Source organism: Lissotriton vulgaris, chromosome 2_1 (genome assembly GCF_964263255.1).
Source record: "Lissotriton vulgaris chromosome 2_1, aLisVul1.2, whole genome shotgun sequence".
Taxonomy (NCBI): domain Eukaryota; kingdom Metazoa; phylum Chordata; class Amphibia; order Caudata; family Salamandridae; genus Lissotriton; species Lissotriton vulgaris.
The window spans coordinates 2,068,396,633-2,068,422,651 of NC_141687.1; the positions used below are offsets into that span (position 1 = coordinate 2,068,396,633).

The 26,019-nt window shown below is 42.6% G+C and overlaps 1 protein-coding gene across 1 annotated transcript in view; it reads right to left on the reverse strand.

The window, feature by feature from the left end:
- Positions 1-26,019, reverse strand: part of AP4E1 (adaptor related protein complex 4 subunit epsilon 1) — a 321,681-nt gene that overhangs the window by 288,431 nt on the left and 7,231 nt on the right. Inside the window, 4 exon segments of the mRNA XM_086958294.1 lie at positions 4,071-4,192; positions 20,632-20,673; positions 20,675-20,706; positions 24,252-24,375. Of these exon segments, the coding sequence (XP_086814420.1) occupies positions 4,071-4,192; positions 20,632-20,673; positions 20,675-20,706; positions 24,252-24,375 (320 nt within the window).

Genomic DNA, 26,019 nt, shown 5'->3' on the forward strand with positions numbered 1-26,019 from the left:
ACCGCTGAAAATGTTCATGGAGTGGTCAGTATAAACAGCAGATAAGCTTACTGCTGGATGTCTGCTTTAGAGTGCAGAAATCCATGAACTATTTTTACAGGCATGAGAAGACCATCTGCACAAATTAAAGAAATATAGTCCAGGATTAAAGGCTTGCTGCTTTGGTAAAATGGGTTTTTAAAAGTTTCCATTAATTGGATTTGCAAAACATGTAATGAATTCTGTTTAAGTAAAAATCACAGTGGCCTAGGCACAAGTTTAATTTCTAATTCCTCCACGGTGCTGTGGTAATGGTTTAAATGATGTAAAGTTTTCTGCACCATTACGTACTCACAAGAAGAAATATGGAAGTATGGGAGAGGACAAGATTGTAGTTTTTCTTTGTGTTTCGCATTACAACTAGCTGAACTGGAGAACATGGCAGTACAGAGTCTATGCATCTACTACAACCTGAAAATAAGGCCAAACAAAACAATGCACCAGTGCCACTGAGTTTCAGCTTATGGTGGATTGATGTTGTACAATTGCTCTCTAGAGGCCGATAGGTTTTCACTGGCCTCTAACAAAACTGGTGCACCATACCACAGAATGCTGATGATGCAGTTCTGTATCCACAGATTCTAGGATCAGTTGCAACGGCTTACAGAAATAATTTGATGAACTGTTTCGCATTTTAGTTACTATTTATATCACTTGTGGAACTCAAAATCCTTTTTACACATACTGGACAATGTATAGAATTTGTGTCTAATCCTCCCCACCGTTCAACTCTTTGTCAATGCAGACTTTCGGTTTATAATTTCAGCTCACATTTTATGTTGTATATGGTCACTTCACATGGATTGTTCTGGGTGGTTTGCACTAAAAACTTTCAGATCTAAAACTATTGTTTTGGTGTGGTGTCCTGGGGTACTATTCTTTCCATGACAAAATATTTTCAAATATTGCCCAAGAGCCTTTTAGTAAACAGTACCAAAGAGTTTGATAGTGCTGTTTACAATGTATACTCATTAATAAAAGGAAGCTGCTTGGCAAAAACAGATCTTTAACCCTTCTGAAAGACCAAAAGCCCAAATGAGTTGACAGGCGTGCTTAAAAGATTGCAGTTGCTGTAAAACAGGAAAATATTAGGTACTTTCTTTGTTGCCACATTCACATAAATGGACAGAAATACTGGAGAATGGAGATATAAGAAATTCGGTCACTGGTTGACTGGGGTGTGGGCACGGTCAAGCAGTAACCACATTCCTTGTCAGGGTAAGACACAAGCAAACCTAAAATTAACCAGTGCTCAACCCCATGGTAGCTTGGTACACAGCAGTCAGGCTTAACATAGAGGCAATGTGTAAAGAATTTGAGCATCACTTCAAACTGTTATAAAGTTAAAAAAAACACATTGTTGTGCTGCCAAAGCAATGCAGCGAGGTTGCAATGTGAGGGCCAAGGCCGATGTCGAGAATCCGGTTGATGCGGCTTGCGAAGTCCGGAATCTAATATACGGAGCACAGTGGGGGTTATGCACGTTTGCACCATGCAGAAGGGAGCTACGTCTCTTTCGCCAGCTCCACAGTGGCTGACACAGCCCCTTAAGCCCACTTCCATGGGTCCAGCCCTGCAGTTGCACCACATAGCAGCGTAGACTCACAGAAGGCAGAGTCCAGGCATAGATGCAAGGTTGTTGGAAGCCTGTTAGGTCACTGAGGCTACTGATGAGGAGGAGATCCAACTAGCCATTGGAGTCACTCTGGGTGCAAGAGATACAGGGCTAGTCATTCTTACCCAGGCAATAGAAAAACAGGTAACTAGTCAGCACAATGGCAGTCCTTTCAGTTGCATAGCAGTACTTCTTCCTGGTAAAGTTTTCTATTTACATGTCCAGAATTGTACTGAATTGGTGGAGTCTGAGGTCCAGTATTTATACCTAGTGAGCCTTTGAAGTGGGGAGAAGTTTCTAGAGGTTTCCTTTGGAGGTCTCAAGCATCCTGCCTCCCCTGCTCTGGCTCCAGGCTAACTACCGGAGGTATACAGCCCTTTGTGTGGAGGCATGGCACAGCCTATTCAGGTGTAAGTAGGGATGTGCCTAGCTCCTCCTTCCCATCCTGCCAGTGATGGTCTATCCAGCATACCTAAGATCCCTATTGGGTGTGGCTGTCTAGGAGGAATGTCTAGGAGGAATACACAAAGCTCATCTGTCAGCTACACTCAGTCAGGTGACCAGAGACAGGTTACAGGCACTATAGGGCTAAGCCAAAAACATGCTAACTTTTTTAAAGTGGCATTTTTAGAATTGCTGTTTAAAATTCGACTTCACCATAAGTTAGGATTTTAAATTGTGATTAAAGAGACACCAAACATGAACAGGTTATCTCTTCCCATTCAGAAATTACACTTATGAAATGTAAAACGGCAACTTCAATGTTATTATTCTACGGCAGAGATAAGCCATGCAGTTGTAAAAAAACAAATATTTCACTTCCAGGACGTGCAACACTTAAAAGTATATGTCCTATTTTTAAATACATTGCACCCTGCCCTCTGCACACACACACACACACAGGCTGCAATGGCAGGCCGTAGACATGTTTAAATGGCTACATAACTGGGTGAAACAATCAGTGCTGCATGTCCACTAGTAGCATTCAATTTACTGTCCCTGGACATATGTAGTGCCACTTTACTAGGACTTATTTGTAAATTAAATATGACAATTGGTATAAGCCAATGTTACCATGTTTAGAGGAGGATGCACAAGCACTTTAGCCCTGGTTAGCAGTGGTAAAGTGAACAGAGTCCTAAGCCCAGCAAAAACAAAGTCAGCAAAAATGGAGGAAGTAGGAAAAATATTTGGGAGACGACCACTCTAAGACTGATAGGTCTAAGAGGAGACCACTGTCGTTCTAGGGTGTGGTGTTCCTCAGGTTGCCATCTTCCTCCCCTTTTTTACTGCTGTGCGTCATTATCTCACCCAGGTTGTAATTTTGTTGTTTTCTTGTTGTTTTCTCTAGATGTTACCCATTCAGAACTCATTAGAGGGCAGCTTTGGATGGAATGATTCTTATCACAGCCCTCTAAGTAAATTCCTTGGGGTATACACAGGAAACTAAACATTGCATCTGAACACTATATTAAATCTACTCTTAGATCAAGGATCTCAATTTGAGACAGCCTCTTTCTCAAACTGGGCTAGAAGTAATATTTAAATTGAGTTTCGTAATGTGGTCTCGATCAGTCATCCATAGACACCACTGGCAGCAATTATACTACAGCCCTTTAAACAAGTTGGTGTACTTATGTAACATCAAGAACCAACTGAGCTACCACTGCGCAACAGAATACCATTTATTCCAACCTCCATTAGATATATAGTAATGCTTCTGTTCATCTGCCAGAGAAACTTATCAATTTAGTAACAGCTGGGGGTATACAGGTTTGAGAATTGACGAGATCTAAAGTTAGTTAATCTCTAGTGACACAGCAACATGATAGAATGCACTATAAGTGATGATAGGATTTCTGAAATTTAGAAATAAAAATATATTTTCTGCAGAAACACATTCGGAAAATTAGTTGAGACACATTTCCTTGCTTTTTCCAGGTTCTCCTCACCTCCGAAGCAAGCAGATATTAAATGGTTACCATCCCACGAATGGCCTTTAACATGAACCACTTCAACATCATTTCACAAGGGGAGATATTTTTAGTGGCTGAAATAAATGAAACCCTAGACATGGAGGGAAATATCAGTAGAGACTCCATACCAGTGTCCTAACTTTAGGTGATACTAAGGAGTGGGGCTAAACAGCGAAAGGGAGAGATGTCTGCACACACACACTTAATAAAGTTATCAGCCGGGTCTTATAATGAAAAGACAGTTACTGAGTAGCAGCATTTGAGAATGTATAGATTGTTACTCTAATTCATGTGCCATCAATGTCCCATCTAAGGAGGCTAAGATGAGCAAAGGGCACGTAAAATAACGCAATGTTGATAACCAAACTGACAATGTGATGTACTTCGTTATTATAAAGCAATCATCTAATAAAATAATAGGCGTTTAGTAACTTACTCACTTAGAATGTTTTAATTTGTCTTCAATTAATGGAAGAACAGCTGGAATCATTTCCCGTGGAAATATCTGGCTCACAACAGTAAGGGCCATGCACACCTCCACCAGATTGGTGCTCTGCAAATCCTGATTTGAGAAGAAATAAAAATTATAGGGAATGGATGCCCAGGGTCATTACAAGATTGAAGAGTACACTGAACATGTATTCTACTTAAATGTGGATTGCTAAAGAGCTAATTATTTCGCTGATTGGCATGGATAAACTATAGCTGAAGAATAAACAGAAATGCAAATGATGGGTATATTTCAATTATGCCTTTCTTAAATCAACAGTATCTTCAAAACCAGAAAAAATAAGTGCGGACTCTTTATTAGAACACTGGAATGTTGAGAGCTCCATTGAAGACAATGGATCAGCAGAAGCCTATATGAACTGGTATAGGCCTGCTGCTCTTAAAATTTCAATGTCCAAGCACACTGCCTATCTCTTTCCTCTGCCTCTAGAAAATGTATTACTTATTTTAGGCAGAGGAAAGCAAAAGGCAGAGGCTGTGCAGGAGGATACACGCAGCCTTCAACATTGCCTCCTCCTGTAACTCAGTGTCAATAGGGCTTCAGAATGAGGGAAGAGGTGAATGCTGCTCAGCTCCTATGTCTCCCTGGCTTGGCTGCACTACAAAAAGCAGTTCAGCTGAGCCGGGGATAAGCAGGGGCTCACTTCAGCCCCCTTTCCCAGCTCTTGCTGTCAATGTTCAAGAGCAACTGTTAACTGTAGAACATTCACAGTAATGCTCTATATATGTAAATCAGAAGTTATAGGTGAAGCAGAGTATGGCTGCAGAAATAGTGTTTTACTGCTTTAGTTCAGATTTTGTGATAGCTGGGTTGTTAGGATAATGTTTGTGGTGAGGGTGGTGTTTTACTGCAGATCAATATTTCCTCTGGAGACAAAGCTTTCAAAAGATGATTGATTACATTGTATACATTTATCCTGTTTACCGCGGCGGCAATTCCGCTGCAGTGCGGGCGTTCTATTAGGCAGGCGGGGCTGCGTCGGCCAAAGGGCGTGCGCAGTACTACCAAGGTAGTGCTCGCAACGGCCGTTGGCCGATGGGCTCACATAACGGGTTATATTAGCTAAAACAACAATAAAGTGAAGTTATGATTCAATTGCAAAACCTAAAAACCCTGTAATTTGCCAGTCTTGGTGTGCCATAAGAACCATAACTTGTGCTCTTGATGATGTCACCGTGTTATCAGTGATGTAATCAATGATGTGATTTCAAATGTCATCAGTAATGTCATGTGCAATATCATGAGCAGTGCATGCTGAATGCGTATGGTAAGATTCTCAGACTGGAGAATTGCTTGGGTTTTAAGATTTTATCACTTAATAAGTATTTATTTTTTCAGTAAAATTGTTAGGTTTTCTCCCACTGTAAGGGAAAAGTAAATGCACTAAAGTGTGTTTAGATTCATCAAAAGGACTCAAAATTATTAGATAATGAACACCTTTTTTTAACCCCCTTGAATCGCCACACTTAACATATCTGCATGGAATGCAACATAGCAAGAGCAAATTAAGCATGTTAACTGTCTGCAGAATTACACAGATCCCTCAAAAGCCGCCAACGTTATTAGAAATTGAAGGCTTTTTGACTGTGTGCGTTCACCGCCCCAGTCTGAGCTGCATAAACCAGATATTCTTGGAAACAGCTCAAATTGCTGTCTGTCAAGTTTCAAGCAGATTCATCAAACAGTGCCAAAGCTAGTAGTGAAAGAAACAATCATTGCTTCTTCCAATTTATCTTTGCCATCGCCACCTTAATAGAGCTGCCCAAAACTGATACACAATAAGAAAGCTAAACTTGATGAATGTTTGCCACATTTCTGGTAGATTCAAACAGAGCAAAATGTGTTGGGAAATAAACAGATTTCCACTCCCTCTTATAAGTACACCCACCCCTTTGACAAACCCGAGCTACACTTTAGAAGGTAAGAGTTTTTTGTTTTTTTTGTCAACATTCTTTTTATAGGGCATCAAATGAAGTCACAGTGACAGCATGAGAAGGTAAGAGTTTTTAAGGCAAGAGAAGGATCTTGCCTCGAAGGACACAAGACTTCTGCATTTTACAAGCCCTGTCGCTGGACCATGACAACTGAATCTGGCTGAAACCAAACTGCTTTAGAATCTTCTAGGAAAAGTATATATTTTGAATGGCATGTATTACTATATGTAAATTTGAATATAAATGTCTAGGATCTCCATTGGACATTCAAATTGACCATATTTTCCTTTTACTAATTCTTTGATTGGTCAATATTTTCTTACCATCTCTCTTGATTTATTGTACTAACATGAATAAAGATATGGAATTTTTATTCTCTTCTGTCACTTTTGAAGTATTGGTATAAAAAAGGGTGGAATATCATGACATAACATTTAGAAATTTAGGATTGTTGTATTCTACCATGGTTTTAAATAGTGCAATTTTGCATGTAATAGCAGGTGGGGACTAAAAGTGTAACATATGGTGGGTTATTTTTGATGTGTTGACAGATGGTGCTTATGTAGTTTATGGGGTAAATTCTGAACAACACTGGGCCTATCCATGCAGCTGGGCACACCCTGGATCTCATTCTTACTAACTCCCCTAATTTCTCTTCTTTACCTCCAGAACCCGTGATCTGGTTGGAACACTTCATTAATATTTTCCAGACCCACTGTCCAAACCAGACATCAGTCAACCCTAGATATACTAGTAATCCGGCACGCCAAAGGCGCTAAATTTCAGAAGAGAGTTTTCAGCAGGTGTTTAGATCTCCCGACTACTCCAAGTCTAACAATATCAACAGCAGGCTCAATGAACTACATCTGGCTATAGAATCAGCCTTAGACATTATAGCTCCTCTAAAACCAACTAAGTCCAAATCGGAAAGAAACTGGGCTATGTGGTTCTCTCAAGATTTACGCAGAGAAAAATCACTGTGCAAAATGTTAGAAAGATCTTGGTGCAAGTCTCCCCTCCAATCAGATAAAGAAATTTTTAAAGCTGCATCCAACATGTACCACAAAAATATTAAACGGGCTAAAATAATATATAGATTGGCCCAATTAACTGAAGCAGGGAACTCAGGGAAAGAGCTATATACAATACTCAAATCTTTTACCACTCCTAAATTGTGCAGTAATCATATCCCTGCCTCCTAGATCTTATGCAACAATATTTCTAATTACTTTGTAGATAAGATAGAAAAGAAATATGATTCTTTCCACAATAGGTCAGATGGGGACATCCCCAATGCAACCTATATGGAGCCTAGAACAGGTGATCGGCTGACCCATTTTTCCCTCCTACAGGATTCCAAAGTGTAGGAATTGATAAAAACAACAAAATCAGGATCGCCCAGTGATATAATGCTGTAAAAATGGTTTGCCGTACTGACATGTCCCCTTGCTTCCTCCATCGGCTCACTCACCAATTACTCTACGAGTGAGGGCAAAGTACCCAGGGCGCAGAAAGCTGTGCACATGTTACCAATCACAAAAAACAACAACAGAGCGCCCTCAGAGTTATCTAACTATCGTCCTATCTCCCTCCTCCCTCTTATGACCAAACTCATGGTGGGACATGTCAATAGGCAGCTCATGAAATTTGTGGAGGCGCAGCAATGTTTGGATCCTTCACAATTTGGATTGCGACCCAAATACTCTACTGAAACAGCCCTGCTTGTTGTCACAGGTGCTATTAAACTGGCCTTGGATAAGGACAAAACTGTAGCCCTGGTGCTGATGGACTTGTCCGAAGCCTTAGATACTGTGGCACATCAGAGACTGCTACAAAGATTAATGGAAATCGGTATAGCGGGATCTGCCCTTCAGTGGTTCTCGAGTTTTATGGAACAACGCACTCAAATGGTGAAACTGGAAAATTTCCACTCTAGAGTAAAATCACTGAATAAAGGAGTGCCCCAGGGATCATGCCTTAGTCCGATGCTATTTAATATATACACGGCACCCATGACGAAGATCATCAGAGGCCATCACTTTGTACCTTTTTCATATGCTGATGTTACGCAACTGCTATTTCCATTTGATAACAATTCAGAAGACTAAACAAAAGTTAGCCGCAGGCATGCGTGGAATTTCCAACTGGATGTCAAAGACTTTCCTCCAGTTGAAAGGCAACAAGACTGAATTCTCCTATTTGGTAAAGCCCAACTTCTCTGGGCCCCAGAGTGGTGGCCGATAGAGTTGGGCCCCGCTCCTGTACCCACTTGCAAGGCAAAAAACTTAGGAGTGTCCATAGACCTCTCTCTCACCATGAAAGAGCAGTCGACAGTCAGGTCAGGTAGCTGTTTTGGTTTACTAAAACTCCTACAGAGAGTGTTCGATCTTCTCCCCTTATCGACAAGCAAGACCCTGATTCAAGCCTTGGTGGTTAGCAGATTGTACTATTGTAATGCTCTACTGGGTGCTGCGAACGAGTGAACACTAAATAGGCTACAGGTGGTTCTGAATACGGCAGCACGTTTGGCCTTGAATCAACCACTGAGAACTCCCTCTTTGCCACTACTAAAAAGCTGACATTGGCTTCCTATTGGTAGCCGAATAAAGTTTAAAATATGATGTCTGACTGACAAAACCTCAATGCAAGCGGCCCTAGCTACATGACCGACTGTCTTGTCCTTACCATCCAAACAGACCGCTACGCTCCAGCGGAAAGGGGCTGCTTGTGAAACCCCGGGTTAACAGGATATGTACGGGTGGCAGAATCTTTGCCTGTGTAGCACCTTGTCTGTGGAATAAACTTCCTATGGCATTAAGGGTGTGTCTGGATTTGTTCAAATTCTAAAAATTACTGAAAACTGATTTTTTTCAGTCAGACTAGCTCTCCACCCTCATAGGTTATGCTTTGCAGATAGCGCGGAGATACCCCGGTAGGGGTGAATTCTTGCGCTCTATAAATACCTTATTCATTCATGTACTGGTATATGTGTTTTTTATATATTGCATTGTATTACAGCCCTGAAGAAGTTCACAGTGATGATCGAAATGCGCTGGCTTTGGTTGTGGCTGTAACAATTGGAATTTGAATAACAAGAATATAAGACTGTTCGGAATATAAAAAATAGTAGAAATTTACCATTCTACAATTTATTTGGGCTTCTGTAGTTTCCGTTGCACCACTGTTAGAAATCGGGTTTCTGTTTGGCAGAGGTATGCTCCCCGTCTAAGCAGGAACCACAATCCTAGTCATGGTAAGTCAAAAAAACACACTAAATCAACCTGTGTTCTCCCTCTAATAGGTTGGCACAGTGCAGTCAGTGTGTAAGTATTGTGCACCAGTTCAAACAGTGAAAACATCACACAAAAAGAAACCACACCTGGTTAGAGAAATAGAGCTTCATTTATTGAGCAAAACAACAAAATTCCAATAAGTAGAACCACAGTTATGAATTGTCAAAGAATAAATTGAAACATAATGCTTAAAAGCATAAAGTACCAACCAAGGCTATCCGGTCATGTTAGACCGGGTCAAAACTAAAAGGTTCTGATTGACTGCGAAGGAGCACAGGTAGGATACAAGAACTAGTTTTTGGCCGGCTTAAAAGTATCTTGCTTGCGCCGAGGACAAGATGCGGGGCGCCAACGAGGCAATGCGTCGTCGTCAAAGATGAGCTGCAAGGTGCAGAGGAGGCGATGCATCATCAATGATCTACAGGATAAAGCTGATGAGTTGACTCCCAGCAGTGCACAGTCGAGATGGTGATGCGATGCACTCAATCCTTGCTGATGCAGGGATGCATCATCGACGATGGAGATGCGCCAGTCCTGAATCTCACAATAGCGTTGATGCGTTGATTTCTGTTGGAGCAGCACTTTATACCCACTTCTAAGTGCCAAAGACTGGGTTGGAACCACTTGGCAGTGAATGACTCACACATGGCAGAGACAAGATGCGGTAGCAGGGGGGTTGGAAGTATTGGATGTCCCAGAGACTTCAGACCAGGAAGCAAGCCAGCAAGCCATTGGAGTCACACTCTGAGTTCTGGGTTCAGGGTATGTTGGGCCAGTCTTGCTCAGCCAGGCTAGGAGGGCAGCAGGTCAGTGCAGAGGAGCAGGAGTCTAGTAGAGTGTCAGTCCTTTCAGCAGCACCTCAGCACTTCTTCCTGGCACATTATCCACAGGTCCAGATGTATACTAAAGTGGTGCTGTCTGTGGTTCAATATGTATACCCAGTAGTGACTCTGAAGTGGGGGAGACTTAAAAGAGAGGCATATGAAGGGCAGAGAGTCCCTGCTCTTCCAGCCTTGGCTCCAGACTCACTACGGGGAGGTATACATCCCTTTGTTTGGAGACAGGCGACTGCCTATTCAGGTGTGCAAGGCTGTGTCCAAATCCTCACTCCCATCCTGCCAAGGATGGCCCATCAGGATGTGGATCGTCCATCAAATCTCACCTAAGCTCCCTCTGTATTCCGCTGTCTATAGCGAATACACAAAGATCAGGCGTCGCCCAACCAAGACATGCAATCAGAGACATGCGGCAGGCACTAATTGGCTATAGTAAGAAAATACCAACTTTCTAGAAGTGGCGTTTTCAGAATTACAATTTCAAATCCAACTTCACCATAAGTTGTTTTTTTAAATTGTGATTCCAGAGACACCAAACTCAGGGGTCCAATCACTTCCCAATTGGAAATGGCACTTATGAAATATAATAAGGTAATCCTGATGCTATCCAATGAAAAGCTAGGCCTTGTAGTAGTGAAAACAAAAAGGTTTTCACTACTAGGATATGTAAAACTTAAAAGTGCATGTCCTACTTTTTGATTACATTGCACCCTGCCCTTGGGCTGTTCAGGGCCTACTTTAGGGGTGGCTGACTTCTATTTATTAAAAAGGAAGGCTTGAGCCTGGCAAGAGCGTTAACCTGCCAGGTTGACATGGCAGTTTAAAACTGCTCCCACAGGCTTTGCAAATATTATATAACAATATTAGGAAATTATTTTGGGGACAAAGAGGAGGTTTAAATTGTTTTTCCTGTTGCTCTTTATATGTGTTTGTGTAAATAAAATTCAGTGATGCACGTGCATTTACATTGTACATCTGCATTTTTATTACTTTTCCAGCAAAAGCAACCCACTTTCTGTAAGAGACAATTAATGTGGGCTGGTCTGTACGGTTTATTTGGGTGCGTGTAATAGATAATTAACAAGAATGTTATACATATATATATATATATATATATATATATATATATATTGATATATATATATACACATATACATATATCTATATCTATATCTATATAGAGAGAGAGACACACACACACACATAATTTAAAATCAACCTTTAGTGTATACTTAGCACATTCACATTTGAAATTGGTTTAAGAAGCAACTTAAAAGTCTGAAAAAGATCAAAGAAAATGATGGTGACTTGAGCCCACCAAGAATGGCAATCCATAATAGAAATTAGAATCACCTACACAAAACTAGAATAGGCTTACCTTTTGCATTTGTAGGTGGTCCTCGGTCTACTTTCCTCACACAGAGTTATTATTATTATTATTATTTATTTTTATAGAGCGCATAGTCACCCTGAAGTATCCCAGCGCTAGGGACCCTAACTCTAAAGTACAGCGGGCCAGGGGCAAAACGGGGGGGGGGGGGAAACATGGGGGGGCTGCGGGGGAGGAAAGCAAGACTCAGGATGAGGGGAAAGCATAAAAACTAGGGAAAAAGATGAGTCTTAAGCTGCTTTCTGAAGCGTAGGTATTGAGTTTCAAGACGCAAGTTGCGGGGGAGCGAGTTCCAGAGACGGGCCGCTTGGACTGAAAAACGTCTTCCTCCTGATCGGACTTTCCTGAATCTGGGGGTGATGATGAAATTTTCTGTGTCTGAACGGAGGGATCTTGTAGCTTTATAGGGAGTGATGAATTTACTGAGGACTGGGGGGCCTTGATTTTGCAGTGATTTCTGGACAAGGCATAAGGCCTTGAATTTGACTCGCTCTCTTATGGGGAGCCAATGAAGGAGTTTAAGAGCAGGTTTAGCGGAGGTTCTGGCAGGGGTATTGGTGATAATCCGGGCAGCAGTATTCTGGATTCTCTGAAGCTTGTTAAGGGTCGCTTCAGGAGCGCCTAGATAGATAACATTACAGTAATCAAGCCTCAATATTATTAGGCCTTGTATTAACAGTTTTTGGGAATTGAAGGGTAAGAGGGGCAGGACTTTCCTCAACGATTTCCGGAGCCCAAAGCAGTTCCCTGATACCTTCTTTGCCTGTATAGAAAATGAGAGGTCAGTGACGATCCACACACCCAAACTTTGTACCTCTGTTTTTGGATCAGGGGGGGGACCCAAATAGGCTGGCCAGATGTTCGGGGAGAGTGAAATTCCTTTTGGGCCAAGAAGAAGGACTTCCGTTTTTGTCCCATTCAATTTTAGGGCTGACCTATTCATCCAGCAGTGAACTTGCGTAAGGCAGTTGAATAGGTCAGCTGTTTGTTGTCTAGGGTGGGACAGAGACACCACCAGTTGTGTGTCGTCAGCATAGCTGACGACGCTCACTCCGAATGGGGTGATAACCTCCTCCAATGTGGACATATAGATATTGAATAATGTAGGGCTCAGGGAGGAGCCCTGAGGTACACCGCATTGGAGGGGCATCTCGGAGGAGCGGGCGTTCTTCTCCCAGATCTGGTAGGTCCGTTGGGCTAAAAAGGATGAAAGCCAGGATAGAGCAGAGCCTTCCACACCAACACTTTTGAGTCTTTTAATGAGGAGTTGGTGGTCGACGGTATCGAACGCTGCACTTAGGTCGAGGAGGGTCACTGCCACTGATCCTCCCCCATCCAATAGCGCTCTGGCTTCCTCTACCGCCGCCAGGAGGCGATGTCCGTGCCCTGTCCTGGTCGAAAGCCCGTCTGGGAACTTTTTAGCTTGTGATTGGCCTCCAGAAACTGCGAAAGTTTCCTATTGACCAATTTCTCTGCAATTTTGCTGACTCCTGGGAGTAGAGAAATGGGTCTGTAGTTAGCCAGATTTTCAGGATCGAGTGATGGTTTCTTTAATAGGGCTTTTACGACAGCCGTCTTCCAACTCAGTGGTACGACTCCCTGTTGGAGTGAGGCGTTGATCAAATTAGTAAGGGGGGGAATGATCGTGGGGGCTACCTCCTTGAGGATCCGTAGAGGGGCGGGGTCCCTAGGGGATCCGCTCTTCATGGATTTGAGCGTATTTCCTACCTCTTCTGTTGTAACTTGGTCCCACGAAGAAAGACAAGTAGGTGACGTAGGGTATGGGAGAGCGATTTCTTCGCACGGACTCGAGGGAGGGATTGAAGCCAGGATTATTTGGATTTTGTCGTGGAAGAAATTAGCCAGTTGATGGCATTTCTCCTGATCGGTTTTAGGATCGGAGGGGTGTCCCAGTCCCTGTTCTGGGGTTTTTATAAGTTCTTTAAGGATGGCATAAGATTCCTTACTAGAGCATCCGGCTTTCTCTATTCTCTCCTGAAAGAAAGCGCACTTGGTTTTTCGGATGGTGGTTTTATAGGATAGAAGGGAGGCGGAATAGATGTTTTTGTTAATTTCCGATTTGTCTCTTCTCCAGGAGCGTTCTGTTCTCTTACACTCCTGGCGCAGACCTCTGAGCTCTGGGGTGTACCATAAGGCCGGAGATAGTCTTTTAGGGTGTTTAAGGGTCGCAGTTATTGGGAGCAGTGTATCTAGGGAGGAGGTAATCCACTCATTAAACTGCTTGTCAGCCATGGCAGGGTCGGACGAGAGCTCAGGAATGGAATCTGTAAGGGCTGCGGCCCATTCCTCAGGTACCAGTTTACGCCACCGTCGGTCGGTTACCTGAATTTTAGAGGTTCGGGGGTTCGTAGTGGGAATTTCCCAGGAGAAAGGGACCAGAAAATGGTCCGTCCATGGGAGGGTCACAGGTGGTTTGGTGGTGATGGTTACTATATTGGAAAAAATAGGGTCCAATAGGTGTCCCTTCTCATGGGTGGGCTCATTATTTACTAGTCGGATATTTAATGATGTTAGGTCTTGCCGAAGGTCTAAGGCCAACCGATTCGTAGGGTCCATGAAGTGGAAGTTTAAGTCACCTAGCATAAGAAAGTTCGGGGTGGACGAAGCTAGTTGAGACACTGATTCAATTACGGCATTAATAAAATTCCCAGGAGCGCCTGGGGGGCGGTAGATCAGTAACCCTGTCAGGGAATGAGCTGGGGAGGTTTGAATGGAGAATTGACAGCTCTTGCAGTCCTCGATATAAGCATTGGAGGTTCTACAACTAAATTGTTCCCTAAAAATTATAGCCACCCACCCTCCTCACCCTTTGGGTCTGTGTAAGGCTTGACAGAGATACCCTGGGGGAAGGGCCGTAACAATATCCGAGTCAGTGCTGTCTGATAGCCATGTTTCCCTTAAAAACAGTAGATCGAGATCCTGATCTTGAATTAATAGATTGGTTTCGACCGCATGTTTAGGGAGGGAGCGGCAGTTGAGAAGTCCCATCTTCAGTGCGGGTTGTGTCGGGGGCAGGGGGGATGGGTTACAGCGCATACAATTAGAGAAGGTCTTACCTTCAGTATGCGTGTGGTAGCAGGCAAGGATTTTCTTCGGTTGTAGGGCGCGCAGTGCATCTCCAGTATATCTCACTCGCTCATGAGGGCCATCTGGCAGAGTCACTGGGCCTGAGGCCGTCTGGGCCCGGACGGGCCCAGACAGGCTTGCCTTTGGCGCGCCTTCGGCGCGCTGACGGCGCGCCCGCTGCGCCCGTCCGCTGCGCTCCCTGAACTGACACATATTTTATGGTCGGAAGGAGTATTGGTAGGAGGTGGACGTGGCCACCCGGAGGGGGCGTGTCCTGGTCTCCTCGCGGCCGGGAATGGCGGCGTGCGCTTGGGTCCTGTGTCAGACAGCGATCAAGTCAGCTGTTTCCAATGACACAGGTCAGTGCAGGGGGAGAGGTGCAAGTGAGTTTAAAAACACACACAAAGTCAACAGTTTTAAAATTATTCAATTTTGGTTCAGCGTTGCTCCCGGCTTCCGCCTCAGGAGTTTAGGGTCAAAAAAATGTGCATTGCACAACTGGAATGCTTTGTACTCATATATGCGTTATTCCAGTAACATTTCTACTTCCCTCTACAAGACCAATAGTAAAGTAATGAAATTCAGTTTGGTAGTTACAAATAAAACAATCATTATCAAAGCAAATTATTCTCACTAGTAAATCAATGCTTGTTCTTAATTGCGATAGAGAAGGCAGAGGTCGGATGAACGGAGGTAGAAAGACAACCAGGGCTGTTAGAAAGACAGCAAGTAGGCCGCAAAAGTGAATACAAAGCAAGAGGGGGAAGCAGATGTGATGGGAAGTGAGAAAATGGGCGGGAAGCAGCGTGCAAGCATGAAGGGGAGCAGAGAGTGCAAACAGAGGAGGGCAAAGATAAAGGACTGCAGCAATAGATGGCGAAGCTTTGACTAACACAGAAGTCGCATAATAGCCAGATGCAGCCATTGGTTATTTTCAATACGGTGTGTGGCTTTGCCTGTCTTGTCTCAGGTCTGGAAGAGAAGATCAAGAAATATAGGAACTATTTTTTATGAGTCTACAGGTAACCCAGTAGCTCCCCTCTTTCAGTGATTCCACACTCTTACTACTAGCTGTGATCATTAGGGCAACACGAGAGACATCCTGAACAACGACTCTAGAACAACGGGTTCCGGAGCCACGAAAGCCGAACAACAACTTTCCTGAACAACTACTCAGCCTTAACCACGCATGTGCGTTGTTAAGGATGGTTCGGTCTAGTGTCCGGGCAGGGCAGAGTTCGGCTTGCGTCGTTGTTCAGGATGCACCGTCATGTGTACCTCTCAGCACTGATCTCGATTGAGCCCTCCATGCGGTCTCTGGTGAACTTCCCCGTTTTGCGTAAACCTCCCGCACTGACTCCACACTGCCCCCACTACACTGCCTCATGTGAAGCGTCCTGCTCTGCCTGCCTTTGAGCCCCACTGTGCCGTCAATTGAGAGCTCCCTTGCACTGACCCCCAGTTATACTGACCCACGTGAGTCCCACGTCACCGTCTTCTTGTGACCCTACTGCACTAACCAAATCTCAACCTCACTGCACTGACCCTGTTTGACTCCCACTACACGGTCACCATGTGAGCCCCTCCTATCGTTTCCATCCCTGTGTCACCCTCGACCGAGGACCATCGTCTCATCTTAGTCCCAAGCTGCTGTCACTGTCTCAAAGCAGTCAGTACAAAAGAACCTCACCCCACATAGCGTCCTTCGGGCCGGTCCCAAGCTACTCACCGTGGCATGTAGGAAACAAATCACCCTTCTACATCCGACCTCCAAGGCTGGTCCTTATACTGTACATAGCATAAACCGACAGCCGCTGTGCAATTTTATCTACTGACCTTTCCTCCCATCTCGAGTCCAGAGGAGCGTTGCAGAGGAACAGGTAAGAGAGGTTAATTTTCAGGGGGGTGGGAGGTTTTGGGTTAAATTTTAGGGGTTGGGTTTTAGTTATTAGGGTTTGAGGGTAATCATGTTTATTTTTAGAGTAGGGGAATTAGTTTTTAGAGGGCGGGTGTTTAGGGTTAATATACAGGGGTTGGGAAGCTTTGGGATTCGTTTGCAGGATGAGTTGGTGGTCGTGTTTGATTTTAGGGTGAGGGAGATTTGTATTTATTGGGTGGGGGGGATTGGGGTACTAGTTGGAAAGCATTTTTTTGACACACATTCCTTTACCACGAAAATTTGTGGTAAAGGAATGCGTGGTAAAAAAAAATCGTGGTTTAGACAAGGTCGTGGTTGTGACCTCGTTGTTAGGGAAGTCGTGGTTGGGGAACTTGTTCCGACATACAACCGGGCTACACACGTCACCAGCAACTGCCTCCAACTCAGTCACTCTCTCGCACGACCTCTGCCACAATCTCTCTCAATACTTGAGCAACAAAATCACCGCCATTTCAGCAACTTCAACCCGCAACCTGACCCTAGAGACATTGTGCACTCTACAAATCTGCATTTCATAATATAACACTAAGATCCACATGAACATTTTTCAGACTGTATGATGGTCATAGGTCTGTCCCATGCTGTGATTCTCTGAATATTTCTTAATAACCTGTAATTAGCTGCCAACTGTTTTTGAGCCCATGTCATTCCTTTTAGCTTGCTACAAACATTTTGTTTGTTCTGTAAAGAATTTTTTTTTTAGATAGTTATGTGAAAATACAAATTCATGCACCTTTCATAGAAATCACCTTCCCTACAGGCAACTGATTTGCCAGAACTGATTTAACGAGTCATGAGAAATGTGTGTTCTGTGCCTAAGATACAGCTGTTTTAGTGTCCTTCATGGTCCACAAACATGGGGGTTCTCTGATAATGTTTAGATCATGTGTCACATCTGTAACACTTCTTTAAGCCATCAGTGATCATCAGCTAAAAAACACCTGCACTAACAAACATATGGAAATACGCCAAGATACCCTTCTGGGTGAACATGTGCTTTACAAATACACATGTTAAATTAAGCCGTCAGCCTGGCCCCCAACTCCTCGGTAGGCCGCAAACTCTGCGGACAGCCTCAGGGTTCATCGCTCAACAATACCACTATCAATGCATACATGATCCCTCTAGCTGTCACCAGCACACATGACAACAACATCTTCTCCTATGCAAATCATACTAATCTTCTCATAAACATCATAATGAAGCTTTATCTCCATCGGAAAAACAACTGATCAACAATACAAAAGGCAGAGCCGTGGGTCACTGTGTGAAAATGACACACAGGGACAACACCAGCGGGAATTCGCCCGAACTGCCCAACTGGGCAGATGGTCGAATTTGGGCGCGAATGGGCTAAGCGGCAGAAATGTAAGCAGAGGTCGAAGCTTTAACTATGAAAAATATTGGTTTTGCATTAACCATAGATCTGCGGAATATCTTTTATACTGTATTGTGACTACATGTTCTTGATTTGCTGATAAAATTGCTGGTGGTTTTATCTGTATGATTGAATATGGTAATACTTGAGTTTGTTTTAATCTCAAGAGGTTGTTTACGTGTATATAGCATAGGATTATTATTTAGCAACAATCGTATTGCCTTGAATACAATTATGCCCATAGTGGAATGTGTGATACTTTGGTTTGTTTTATTTTCAAGTAGCGGTTTATTTACGTAGCATAGGATTAGTATTGCCTTGAATATTATTATGCCCCCCACTGGAATACAATTTTGCCCTCAATAGAATGGGCGATCCCTTAGCCGAAAAGTGGCATCAGTACAGAAGTTCTTCATCCTTCTCTATGATGCTTAGAGGAGCATGCTACCACATTGGTCGGGACAGTGTTGCTAGATTGGGCTATTTCCCGCACAATTGGGTGACATTTTTCCCAATTGTACGGGAAAAACCCATACCTGGCGGGGGCTACTTTTGGGCGGTATTAGAGTAGTGTGCGCAATTTACTGGCTGTGGGCGGCGCCGACATAACACTATTTCTGCCTTTCTTAAGCTTTGTTTCAACTATTGTAATCCGAGCAGTGCCAGTTTCACATGACAAAGTCACAGTGAGGACTGGTCTTAAAAATTAGTAGCATTAAGGCAGGTGCCCAGTTAACTCTCTCCCACTATCTGTATAATGAATAGAATGTATATTTGTCCTTAAAATTGTATATTGGAGGGGCTTTGGGCTTGGGATGGGTCTCAAAACCTGGCAACACTGGGCCGGGAGCCACTGTACAAGCACAATTACTGTGCGGGGGCCGCAAAAGCGAATTCCGGAAGACAATATGGCGGGGAGGGGCTGCGGAGTATAACTGAATATAGGTAAGCGCGAAAAGAGTTAGCAGGGGGTGCAGTGGGTCCCATATGAACGGCTGAATGGAATACTTACGGGTGCATGTTAACACTTTGTTATTAGAGCGCGTTGAAAGGACAACACAGGAATTGGATACGTGGTTTGAAGAGTGCGATTGAGTGACTCGACGTTTTGTGGAGGAGCACCCGGTGTACCACATAAGATCCAGGTACACAAAGCAGGTGTTTACGCTTTTGCCTCTGAGTTCTGTGAGTATAGTGTCCCACGTGAATAACTAAATATGATTGTTTTGCATCATTACACTCAGTGTGTGCCAGCGACCTGCCTCAATAACTATCGTACTCTCATGAAAGTGCCTTGAGTATGTGGATATCGCCTTAGAAGCCTATCATTGCCTGTGAGAGGCATTGGAAGTGAGCTTAGTATCCCTTCATTCTACAGAGTGTTTGTGCAACTTTTATGTATTGTTTAGATTTGTATTAATTCGTGAACAATTAAAAGAAGATAATAATTGTTCCATTCAGGAATAAATGTTGGTATGTGGTTTATTACTATACAAGTAAATAGAAGATGACTATGTACCATTCAATAGGTTAATTTGATGGAACCTATTACTAATATGAATGTATCCATTCCTCCACATCATAGTTTTGTATAGTTTGATATTTCTTTGCCCAGATGGTGGAGGGGTATTAGGGCAAACCCAGGTGCTTTTTCACTGCTAACTGCCCTACTGGACAGATGGTTGAATGTGGGTGCGAATGGGCTAAGCGGCAGAAATGTAAACAGAGGCCGAATATAACATAGGACCGCTGGACATCAGTCACCGTCTCAGCCGGCAAAATTGTGGATCAAGGAGTGTCGGTTTTCTTAAAACGGCTGACCCTGTGAAATGGTTATTCTACCTTGAAAATAGGTAATTACTTTTCATCCAGGGGTAAATGCAGCATCCCGATGATGCGTATCACTTCCTTTCATAGATTTCGAGGCTTCTAGCTTGATAGCATTCACAACTGTGCTTCACTGACATCTAGTGGCCATTGAAAGTATTGCACTATGAATGAAGTCTGATTTTCAGACCATACTTCTTGACTGTACTACAATCAGTCAATAAATAATTTGTCCGCATAAAATATCCAAAGGGTCTGATAAAAATATAAGTTCTAATGGAACTAATTGACGGTCTTCAACACAAAGTCCTTCATTTAAAATGAACAAGCCTCCTCATATTCCAAGGTTAATAAATCGTTCCAATCAATTCATTTTGTCACCACCCCATCATCACTTGAGGATATATTCAAATCAATGCAGCCAGCACGTGTTTTGCTTCTTCAGGGCTAAATATTTTAGATTGTTTCAACATCTCTTGCTTTCACACCCCACGATGTCCTGAAAAGCTTCACATTCTCTTAATGATGCATTTCACAAAGTTTTTCTTCCAAATTATACGGGAATGGCCTCACATGGTCGCAAAACCTGAAGAACAGCCCAATCAGCGCAGGGGTCGCACCTAATGAGCCAATAACTCTAGGCAGCAGACCCAATAAACCTTTATATTTGTATATGTTATATGTTTGTGTGTCTGTGTTTGCGCTGACATGAGGTCTTGCAAGACAGCCGTCTGGAGGGAGATATGAAAGCAAGCAAACAAATAAATGTACCGTATCTGCCCATAGCAAACATTATGTTACAGTACCTTCAAAACGGTGTTCACCAGTAGAACTAACAGCTCATGATTTTTCATGTAAAAATAAAGAAACAGCCAAGTAGCCTGCAAAACAAGGAGAAACTAGTAAAACGCCAATCTCCATTGGAAACTATTCCAGCTACAACCATCCAAAAGAAGTTAACGATACTGAACAATTTTCTTTAATTAACATTACTTATCTATACCCACTAAGTGTTTGTTTCAAGAACAGTTCCATTAACATTAAAACTAACACATTGTTGATAACTTCAGAACTAGCAGCATAACAGATAAGAACACTTCTAAATATCATATTTGTAAGAATTGGAAAATTTTCAATGGTATACTCAAGTGCCAAATGCTGCCATCTTGTTTCTGCAGTATTATAAATTGACATACTTGCTTAAATGTAGTCATGAATTCAGTGGAGGATATGAGGACGTTTCTGCGTGGGGTAAATAATGGCTCACTCTCAGCGATATGGGTTGGCCTGGTGATTGTCTTTTTTTTACCCAATCATTCCCAAGTGACTATCCGAAAAGCTTGATTAAGCAGTCAAAGTATTGGCCCAAGCAGGTGGTGCGATGATTGAGTAGAAGCACATTACAATACAGTTTTCATAGTTACAATTAAGATGAGAATGTTTGGCCAGAATCGGTCCCAAAGGGAAAAAGCTACAAAGAAGGGCTAATCTTTAGGCCAACTTGCCAATCTTGAGAATGGCAAAGGTTGCTGTAGACAGAACAAGGCAGCAGACTTTTTACTATTCAAGTAAGGGAAAAGAGCAATCAAACACGCTGGAATCCACAACGCCAACAACAATACTTGCGTCAAATAAATAGGCTACAAATGTGGGGACAAAAATTACAGCAGGAGGGTGACGATCAAAAATAAGACTTCAAATGTGTTGTAAGATATATGATCCAGACAGGAAACTGAATCATAGAAAATACATCAGGAGCTATCTTGAATTTGGGACACTCAATCAATCAATCAGGGGTTTGTAAAGCACACTATTCACCCGTGAGGGTCTCAAGGCGCTGTACAAAAAGACGTTTCAGCCATCTTTGATTAGGAACCATGCAGAATTTACCACGCCCACTAGAAGCAAAACATGACAAAATTGAAAAATGAATAAGAAGGATAACGCAATTTCTCCAACTGGCTCCCTAAACTGGTAAACTGAACAAATGCCAGCAAAAAATGCAGGACGCAACGGCAATTTTAAGGATGTAGTCCAGAGTCGCTTCGGGGCCAAACGGATAATCGCTTTCCAAAAACCAGTCATGCCCAGTGCCCCCAGAGCATGAGGATGCCCACCACAGACTGTGAGGTAAGGAACCGCAGTAGCTATAGGGACAGACAACACCACTGCTGCCGGAACCAGCACTGTTATGGTCACAGAAATCAAAGGTGATCCAAGTGGCAACACCATGCACAGAGATCTACAGGTGAAGTAGGTAATATATAGAGAGCACGCTTAAGCTCTCTTAAGCTGCATCTCAATCAAACCACACAAATATACACACAGCTTCTTCTTCACTGGTTGCCTCCTCAGGTTGACAAACTCGAGGGTAGGTCTCCAGCCCATGGCGAGACGTGGTCAGGGGTACTTTAACAGAGCAGAACAATGATGGCCCATCTAAGCTCAAGTTAAGTAGCTCCGTTCCTAGTGTGTCAGTCTTGGGCTTCAAGTAGATAACCGGTAAAAATGTCTGCTCATATAACTATAATCGTACTGAGAGCCCAATAGTCACTTTCAGAAAGGAAGAGTGCATTTGGCAGACCACAGACCTACTATCCAGATCTCAATCAGTTTAAAGTAGGTCCTTATCGTACATGCATAGTTCTCACGTATACAGAGATGAAAAATCAAACGTGAACAGAAAGTTTCTATGTAGGTGATGCACACCACTGAGGCATTTAGGTGACATTCCCCTCCCAACAGTCAGCGGTCTCCTGAAAAATACATATCCCATGGCCTGGGCAGCCTCGAACCTCCGGTGCAATGGCTCCTCAATCAGAATGTACACATCTGGGTACTGATGGCGATTTGAGAATTTTAAAACCCAGGGGGACAATCAGATTGGCAGCCCACCAGCGAAAGGGCACAAACCAGGACCGTAGAGGCCCTCCTTGATCTTTCAGGACAAAGCTTCTGTGGTATAACCAAAACTGTAAGGTTTATCACCTCACTTGCCCAAAAGAAGATATGATGGCATGCGGTTACTGGTAACAGAGCCAAAAGTGCATACAGCCAACTCCTCAAAAACAAGAAGGTCCATCAAATATTAACACCTGTCCAAAACTTGCTCTAACAGAAGGATTTCTTCATTTAGATGAAGTACTTGAGTTCATATGTCAGGTGCTCATCAAAAAATGTCTCGAATCGCATGAATAACTAATTCAATAGCACATTGGAATTATCATTGTTTTTAGTCATTGGTAATTGTGCTCACTACCAAGTAGGAGATTAGTTTAGAATCCCTGTGAATAACACTGAGCAGGACCAACTTGCTTCGACAGGGGCACTGGGTAACATGTTTAGAATCAATTAGACACACAATTGAGTATAATTTGAAGTAGTGCGTGCAATTGAAATGGAATGCCAGACTAAAAAACATGATGCACACACATGCCGTAAATTGAAAACAAGTATTCTCTGTGGTAACATACACTGCACACACTCTATCAAGAGAGTTCACATCCGAAGCAACATCCAATACACGTTTAAAGACATTACCACCTACTTTTTTTGTTGTAATGAGTCTGTGCATGACTGCAATTAAAAGCTCTAAATAGTGTCATAGTTTAAAGGGCAGCCCTAATGTATTGCAATCAGGCGAGCCAACCAATGGCATCTCTCAAACATGGGTATATCCGTCCCAAGTAGAGAAGAAATATTTTAATAAATGGTGGCATGGGAGGCTATGCTGTGGGTAGATCATGTGGAATAACTACCTCCATCAATGAGTGAAAGTGGGATGCAAGTTACCGCTGTGCACTCTAAAAGTCCGTCGGCTATGAGACGAACCAGTTACATACAAAAACAATGTAAAATAAATAAGACATCAACTACAAACATAAAACCTTATTAAATCATGTCAAACACTCACTAGGGAAGGAAGGTCAAGGTTAGGTTTCTTTAACTGAAGCTTGCAGATACACCAAAACCATGCAGTAGCATTCTGCATAGAGATGAACACTAGAGACCACATTAGGAAAAGATAGATCCCAAGTTATGGGCTCAACATATTCATTTTTTTGTTAACACATTATGTGTCAGTTCAACCTTGAGAAAGACCAAGGAATTTTTTGCCATCAAGCATAAAGCATGTGTCAGCCTAGAACAATACACAAGGGGCTAAGTAATGACATCTGGCATTTAAATACGGAGATTAAACTGAAAAACATAAAACAGTTGCAGGACACAGAATATTTTTATTTGAAATAAAAAGTTGAAAAAATTGGATTTTGAATTCTGGATAGCAGATCCCAGCGTTATCTATACTATACTGATGAACAACCGAGCACATGGTAATAGAGTGCGTACCCGACATGCTTCTCAAATTCTTTCTTTTGAAAAAGACATTTGATTCCACTTTACCAACGAGTATCTTAGTACATACCCACTCTCTTTTCCAACAAGTTCCCTTGTTGAGCCAATTTGATTGCATGTATGTAGCCAAACAAAGCTTCATACCCCAGCATTTCACAATAGATGAGTCGCACCATGCATTCCTTCATCTGCCTCTGAAAGGAAGAAGAAACAAACAAATGGAGGTCTAATAGCAGGTATTTACTTAAATAAAGCATTAGTCTTAATAGCTTGATTAGGCTCCGTTATAGATTACTTCATGAAACAAGGTATACAGATACATGATCTCAACATAATACAGCAGAACATTAGAGCTTACATGTCAGTTCACTAAATGCCTGCAGCAGAGGAAGGCGCTTCATAGGAGGTCAAAGAGTACATGACATCAAATGGTTGACTCCTTGGTCCACGTTTAACCTATTAACAGTCTCATATTTGCTGTGAAGGAGCTGTGGTGAGAGTAAGGAGTGAAAACAACACAAAATAACCAAGGCTCCACCGGCAACGCATTTTGCTGCCACCATCATGATACCTAAGACCAAGGGTTGTAAGGGTAGTGTCAGGCAAGCTAGCAGTAGCAGCAGCTGCCCCTATATCTTCCATAACAGATATTTGCTATTGCAAGCGTATTTAGCTTTACGCGGTTGACTAAAGCAAAATCAGAATAACTGGACATTGACACCACATCTTGCGCTGCAATTGCTTGTGTTGCGTATGCTGTAAGCATTTAACACACAGTTTGGGCTGAAACAATTGGATCTCTTCATTTGTGTGTACATGGGTATACAACTTACAATCATGATTGATGCTCCAACAATACACACAAGGGAGAAGATGATACATTTTAGTCAATAAAAATAGTTATCTATTGATGTACCATATATTTAAGCCTAAGAGTTTAGGACGCTACAGGACCTTTCCATAGGAAACTTTCTCATGATCATTCCCCAGATACAAATGAACTGAATTAGCAAAATAATGCATGTTAGATCTCCAACAGATGGGAGGAGACAGTTTGCAAGAGAGTGTGCTAAATGTCAATTGTAATGTACGCAGACATCCTGGAACGCAAAAGTGTTTTCTTGGGGAGGATAATAAAATGTCCATCTAATAATCCCAAGATCTGGCACAAAATGATGTAGAGTGTGATCTTATTGATGTGGAAAAGAAAATCCTTACATTCGTGAAACGATTAATGTTACTCAAAGATGATTACTCTCTGAATAAGTAAATATTACAGGGGTTATCCACCACGATAAGAAATCTTAATTCGTGAACCCAAATAAAGGCATTAAACAAGTCAAATTTGCCAGGTGAGTCTTTTCAACTTCTTTTTTAAACTGCCCCCTAAAGAAGAATGGATAGCCCCTGGAGCTGTACTGGTCATTATGAAAAAGCATCCATATTTGAGAAGTTTATTTGAGCCTACGTACCTTTCACACATGCCAGTTTTTCACCGGAGGAGGTGGACAAAGTGTTCGAACTTTGGTTGAAAGCTCTATTTATCTTGCACAGTTAAATTGAAGGATGTTATCATAAATATGTACACAACTTTAGCAACATATATTTCCACAGGCGGTGCCAATTTATCTCAAGACAGTTAACTTCATACAGTAGGTGGCATGCGAAATACTTCATTCGTTTTTTTTATTCTATGTCAGCACTAGTTGCAGGTCCTTGATATTCCTCAGTGTTTTTTCTTCGATACTACTGCTGTATGGTACTCGGTCAGTTGATTTTCTCTCTTTTCATCACAGTGGGCTTCTGCCTGGTATTCACACTGCGTATTCTATATCTCA